The sequence below is a fragment of the Salvia splendens genome, chromosome 10 (genome assembly GCF_004379255.2).
Source record: "Salvia splendens isolate huo1 chromosome 10, SspV2, whole genome shotgun sequence".
Taxonomy (NCBI): Eukaryota; Viridiplantae; Streptophyta; class Magnoliopsida; order Lamiales; family Lamiaceae; genus Salvia; species Salvia splendens.
In genome coordinates this window covers 23,060,358-23,067,025 of record NC_056041.1, presented here as the reverse complement: position 1 = coordinate 23,067,025, position 6,668 = coordinate 23,060,358, and the positions used below count along the sequence as shown (strand labels likewise).

The window sequence follows — 6,668 nt, the reverse complement described above, 5'->3', positions numbered from 1 at the left end:
ACTAAATATCGAGAAATCCCAACCATTTCAAGGAAACACATCATTAGCCTTCATCAACATTAACAAACCTGGACTTTATATAGCAGTTGTCCGATTTTATATGGTAGCTGACCGGCTTTGCCAGGGAGTTGTTTTGAGTGTTACAATGAATTGAATGATATTGAGCATTGTACGATTTCATTAGTAATTTTGTGGTGACGTTTCCTCCATGGATTTCATTTTGTACACCGCCATAGCCTACAAAGTAGGATATAATTTAAGGGTAAGAGGATACAAGAACCGTGGTTTAAACTTTGGAGTAGAGTGACCAAACATATAATCCAGACATTTAGTTCATACATCTATGTCTTGTGTTTTGCATACATGTTACTGTACATAGCCAAGAGAATGGAAGAAGATGTGTTCAATGGAATCCTCATTTGATTTTTCCAAATCGAACCTCTCTTGAAGCAACAAACTTCATTGAGCAGTTTGAAGTTTTATCCTATCATTGTCTTTCCTATGAAATAAAACATGCTAAGGGTTCGTTTGGTTTCATTGATAGCCATAGATAGTCATTTGTATCCACCCTCTATTCCATGTTTGGTTGGCATGATAGCAATCACTCTGACCCACAACTTCAATCTAACGACCCGGCTCGGATTGAGTTATGGATCTCCAAAAAACCGATAACTCAATCGGTACTTCGACGTGCGATTGTACGCAATCAACAAAGTGAAGATTTCAAACTTTGCATCAATTGACTCCAATACCCCTTCATTTACTCCATCTCCATCTACCTCTTCCACATTTGAGCAACAATTTCCAGAGGTCGCCGAAATCGGTGAGAGGCTGTAATTGAAGAGTTCACGGTAAGCCTGTTTTTTATGTGTTGGTTCCCGAATTGAGATGGTTGAACTACTATTCGAATTTCTCACCGCGCCTGCGTGTATTTGCAGGTTGCAAGTGAGGGTTCGGGCTAAATCGGACGACGAAGAGCCATGGCTGACCAAGACGTTGTTCAGAAGGTAAGTTCTTCCAAAATCCGATCCCGAAAAATGTGTACCCTGACGAGATTGAAATTACTCCAGCCAATTCGGTTAATGATGAGATTGAGTTCAATGTGTTCATTCCCATGGCCTTCACAATGTGAGCATAAACTGCCGAACGTGTGCTGTTAAATAATTTTGGGTGTTATTGTATTAATTTCGTTGCATAAACTGAATGGAATTGGTTTTGTTCTTAAACGAGAATGGAGTTCTACGTAGACAGATCGGCCTTCACAAATACAAGCTTGTGTTTTCCAGATTTGATAGGGGGGTTATTGTATGTTTTTTGTTGCATAAAGTTTCATGGATTTGAGGCTCTGTCAAATAGGTTTATGCAATTGATTTGTGATTCAATGTTAATGTGTATGTGATGCTTAAGCAGTTATTATTATGTCCAATGTCATGGTGTTGTGGTGTGTATTTCAATTTGAGGAATCTTGTGCAAATTGTTCGTGTAGATTGCAAGAACAGAACCAACATAGCTATTGATCTTACTTGAGGAAATACTGAGAAATCATCGGATGAACATGCTTCTAGTCACCATGTTTATCAATTTGGCCAGATCTAAATCACAAAAAAGGAAACGGATGGTGGGGGGATTAATTACCGAGGCTATGATTGAAGCCATTCCGGCACATGTAAAGCAGATGGATAGGCTTGTCCGGGTTTCTGATCGTTCCTGCGTGGACAATTTGCGTATGGATAGAAACACTTTCGGTAGATTGTGTCGCATTCTACGGGATCGGGTAGGATTAGTCGACCAAAAATTTGTCACCGTTGAGGAACAAGTTGCTATGTTTTTGTCCATTTTGGCCCACCACAAAAAGACACGGGTTGTAGGACACGATTTCATGCGTTCTTCTGAAACAGTTTCTAAGTACACTCATTTTGTGCTACGTGGGGTGCTTACTTTGCATGACATTTTTTTGGTTAAACCGGAACCAGTTGGGGATGACTGCACGGGCTCACGATGGAAGTGTTTTAAGGTATGTGTAATCTCAAGTTAAGTGTATTATACGGTATACTAATGCTATTCCAACTGTTGACATTGTAGGGTTGTCTAGGAGCTTTAGATGGAACATACATACACGTGCGCGTGCCCATAGCTGACGCACCACGTTATCGTAACAGGAAGGGGCAAATATCAACAAATACACTTGCAGTGTGTGATCGCTACCTTCGGTTCGTTTACGTGCTGCCAGGATGGGAAGGTTCAGCTGGTGATTCCCGAATATTACGCGATGCCATTAGCCGGCCCCTCGGGCTTAAAATACCTAAAGGTCAAACTCTTTTTTATTGTTGTATAGTTGGTTGGCTGCTTAATCACCTTTTGACATTTGTTCTCATTGGTAGATTGCTATTACCTCTGCGACAATGCATACGCCAACAGCGAGGGATTCATCACACCGTACAAAGGCGTCCGGTACCATTTGAAGGAGTGGGGTAATGGCGCTCAGGCACCTCAATCGCCCGAGGAATTGTTCAACTTGAAGCACTCTAAAGCTCGGAATGTTATTGAGCGCTCATTTGCAGTACTGAAGATGCGTTGGGGAATACTCCGCAGTCCAAGCTTCTATCCTATTGATGTCCAAACTGGATTGATCATTGCCTGTTTCTTGCTCCACAATTTCATACGCACGCAGATGGAGGTGGATCCGTATGATGCATTGGTTGGAGAACATTATGAAGATGGGTATGGAAGTGATAGTGATGATCCTGTTGTTCCCATTATAAGTTCGGTCGCACCAACACCGGCGTGGACGAAGAAACGGGACGACTTAGCTTCTACAATGTGGAATAATAGGACAAACATGTGATCGTCGCCGCTGATCTCACTCGTTACCTAACATGTGGCTATGTATCCAGACATTGATTCGTAATGTATCATACTCTTTAACATTATTTAGTTGATTTTGCATTTGTGTTGCGCCATTATATCAAATTCTAGAGCTATAACGTTTTTATTGTTGCTACGTGACTTTGTCCAACTAGCTTGGGTTTTCATTACTGAATTACTGAAGTTTAGTACAAAACCTACTAGACCAGACTCAATCTTGTACATCCCAAAATAGATAAAACATGCTAAACCTACATTCAAGTGTAGGCTACTAATTACACGTAAACAACAACATATTACTACATCGGCAAAAGTGATCGAGACCGGTCGGGGGCAAGACTGAGGTACTTATGGGGTGGATTTGCGCCCTGGGGCTGCAGGACTCCAAGACGCGCACGAGGAACCTTTCGGTGATGAGTACAATGGCTTCAGGGGAAACAACTTAGGAGGATCCATTCGTCCCCCAAAGCCGCCAGCGTTGCTTGATGATTCTTGTTCCGTATTGGTCAATTGCTCATCAAACAGCTTCCGGCGAACCATGGTTGATGGCTGAACAAAAGGCGAATTGACTTCATCGGGATCAAGGGGTGAAATCGCATGCTTCGCACGAGTTGGAGCATTTGGTACGGGGGAATCGGTAATCACGATTACCTCTGTAGTGTCGGATATGGCTATCACTTCCGTCGACGGTTCATTCTTCCCATCACGCAGCCCAAACATGGTCGTTAAGCGGCTGTATTCCACCTCGTCTCGGTAATAGTACGCGCCGGCAAGGGGGTTTGTCTGCAAAAAAGTAATATCAACGAGTTGGATTAGACCGTTTATCATATTATAAAGCCCCTAGCATTCAACGCAGTTATGCATATGAGTGAACGACATACCCGGAATATAAACTTCCAAGTTTCGTTGTCAGCAATGATGCGCTTCTCATCAAGGTCCCATCGGACCCCCGGTGTTCTAACAACTTTGTTGAAAGTCTGGAGTCGAACTCGTAGGAGCTCCAACCGACTCACAATGTCAGCACAAGTTATTGCAGTGGTAAATCGATTATTGATTACCATACACGCATGGTTGAGCACCCCATCCGTCACAAAGTCACCAGCCGATGAGCGGCTAGGTCGCAGCTTGATCACAGTAGAAAGCAACAACGTATCCATAGCTGCGGTCCACTTGCCCCTGTAGAAGAAGGTCGCTTGATTTGGGATAAGTGGGTTCATGGCGCCTATTGGCTGATTTATGGGTTAGAGAATTGGTGCGAGCTATGGAATGGAATGGAGGTTCGTTTATGTAGAATTAAGTAAACATGCATGCATGGGCACCGCCTAGAGTTGGTTCATAGACTTATTTACTCAAGTTAGATAAATGTCATTTCAATTGTGGGAAGGTACTTCCCTTAATTAAACACCACGATAAATTGCATAGCATTATATTGTACATCCTTTATCCCACCAAACCACACAACTATCGACTCATAGCTGTATGAAGTGAATATAGGCACACCCATTAAATTGGTTTGTTCTTTGTAATTCAACTCCCACCTACCATAAAGTAATCGGCAGTCTTTGGTCAATCACCCATGCAGGGATGTTTAATTTTCGTCACTATTTACTACATTGTTTGATCAGAAACTTATCTGCTGTATTTGTTGTATAGTAGTAGCTCAAACATAGCCTCAAACAGCTACTCTGCATGGTCAATCACCGACTGAAACTCCATAAATGAACTCCTCGTTCCTCACCCATTAAAGTTAATGCAAATTCCATAGATTTCAGAATAAATCACACTACTAATTCGGTAAGCAAGTTATAGAAACTCTCGTCAAATTATAGCAATAGTCTTTGTTTAACAAAATGGCACTTGATGGCTCTAACGCCATCCCGGACTTCGACCCGGACTATCAACGACTCCCTGCTTTCATGACGGTTTTCCACGAGGGGCGATTCCATGACGACATGATATGTGGCTTTATGTGTTGATGATTTATGGATGAGATTGGCCGAGTTTTGATTGCACGTATGAAATTGTTGCATGCAGCGACTACCAGACCAATTCGTTGGGATGTACGGGCATGAGCTATCATTCGACTGCAGGCTTGTTTGGCCGAATGGTATACGATATAGAGTGCGAATGCTAAAGCTTGGCCATGGGTTCTTCTTCGCATCCGGATGGAGAGATTTTGTTCGAGAAACCGGCGTTCTACACGGAGATACACTCACCTTCACTTTGGTAGATAGTGGAATTTTCAACGTTAAACGGTTCAGTAGCGAAACGCACTGTCCCCCGCAAGGAGACGTTCACGGTAAGCCTGATTCACATCATGGGTGGATTTTACAATATTTGGTTTTAAAACCCACATGCATTTGTTTTGTAGTTGTTGAAGACGACGAGGGGGAAGGTAGCCATGCAATGGACATTGAAACTTCCGAGGAGTACGTGCCATCGGGGACTGAATCGGAAACAACATTTGATGACGATTATGCGGACGATAGCAGGGCACTACAAATCGACGGGTTCCCTACATTCGCAGTTACACTCATCTCATCGAACATCAATCACCGATTTGAGATTCCATATGGCTTTTGGCAACGCCATATTCCGAACGGGGCACTACACGCGGGCGTGTATCTATCAACCGAACGGGGAACGTGGCTATGTACACTCCAACACAATTCGCGGAAGATATGGGTGAAGCATGGGTGGGCTCGCTTCAAACATCAACACAATATAGTGATAGGGGTTTGTTGCCACTTCAAACTCGTCGATGCATTTGGTCCACAATTTCAAGTTTGGTTTGACCGTCCTTAGTAGGCAGTTGCATGTATTAACTTAATCTATAAGCATGTTTCTAGCTTAGTTAGTGTTTGTAACATAACACTGCGGTTTTTTTCCATATTGTGTCACCCCTTGTTGTGTAGTGTTTAGTTTTGGTTATTGGCACAACCGACACTACCTATGTTTTGTACATATCTTCATTAACCACAACTCCCACCCTACTTAACCAATACTGTTTGCATTTGGAAACACGCTTGGTTTCAATTCATTCATTAATTGCAAACCAACCAATTCGACTTTTGACAGCCTTTGGCATTGACAAATCATGTCATTGAATGTAAATAGGGTTCTCATTGATAGATAAGTTCGGCCCAATAAATAAGGTACCACAATGTAAACCAGCCGTCCAATGTTGTTTTACCAAGCTATGGCAGACGACGACTCGTATGGCGCCTACCACAGGCTTCCTTCATTCATCAAAGTGTTCTCCGGAGCTCGCAACAAAGAGGAAATGGTAAATGACTTCCCACTGGGCCGTTTTTAAACGAATTATTATAATTAAAGCAAATTTTGTATTGTATGCAGCGTCTACCTCCACAATGGGTTGCGGAACACGGGGAAGAGCTGTCGTTTGATTGTCGACTTGTAATGCCAAATGGCTCCCGATGGCCAGTCCGTGTGTTGAATATCGCGAGTGAATGCTACTTTTGCGTTGGATGGTCTGAATTCCGGCGTGGGAATAAAATTTCCCATGGTGAAACACTATGCTTCACCCTCGTCGATGTGGGGATTTTCCACGTCAAAAGATACAAGTCGGGGTCCGGATGCCCACCGCGAAGCGATCTTATTTGTGAGTTGCATTTGAAAAAATATCTAATTGACGTTATTAGTAAGCATGTAACATCCTTAATAAATTTTCATGTGCACATTAAGTTATAATTGGTTTTGTAGCGTTGTCCGAGGAGGAAGAGGACGAACAGATATACACTCCAGACATAGATTCGTCGGACGACTATGCCCCATCCGACGTT

At 42.8% G+C, this 6,668-nt stretch overlaps 1 protein-coding gene across 1 annotated transcript; it reads left to right on the top strand.

The window, feature by feature from the left end:
* The first annotated feature begins 398 nt into the window (after window positions 1-398).
* LOC121752783 lies at window positions 399-2,845 on the top strand. The gene is made up of 5 exons (XM_042147875.1): window positions 399-851; window positions 939-1,007; window positions 1,487-2,014; window positions 2,083-2,308; window positions 2,382-2,845. The coding sequence occupies exons 3-5, from the start codon at window positions 1,550-1,552 to the stop codon at window positions 2,843-2,845; spliced, it is 1,155 nt and encodes a 384-aa protein (XP_042003809.1). The 5' UTR covers window positions 399-851; window positions 939-1,007; window positions 1,487-1,549.
* Window positions 2,846-6,668: the final 3,823 nt, after the last annotated feature.

Coding starts and splice junctions, on each gene's coding strand:
- LOC121752783 (XM_042147875.1), top strand. CDS start 1,550: ATGAACATGCTTCTAGTCACCATGTTTATCAATTTGGCCAGATCTAAA. Junction 2,015..2,082: donor CACGATGGAAGTGTTTTAAG/GTATGTGTAATC, acceptor TTGACATTGTAG/GGTTGTCTAGGAGCTTTAGA. Junction 2,309..2,381: donor CGGGCTTAAAATACCTAAAG/GTCAAACTCTTT, acceptor TCTCATTGGTAG/ATTGCTATTACCTCTGCGAC.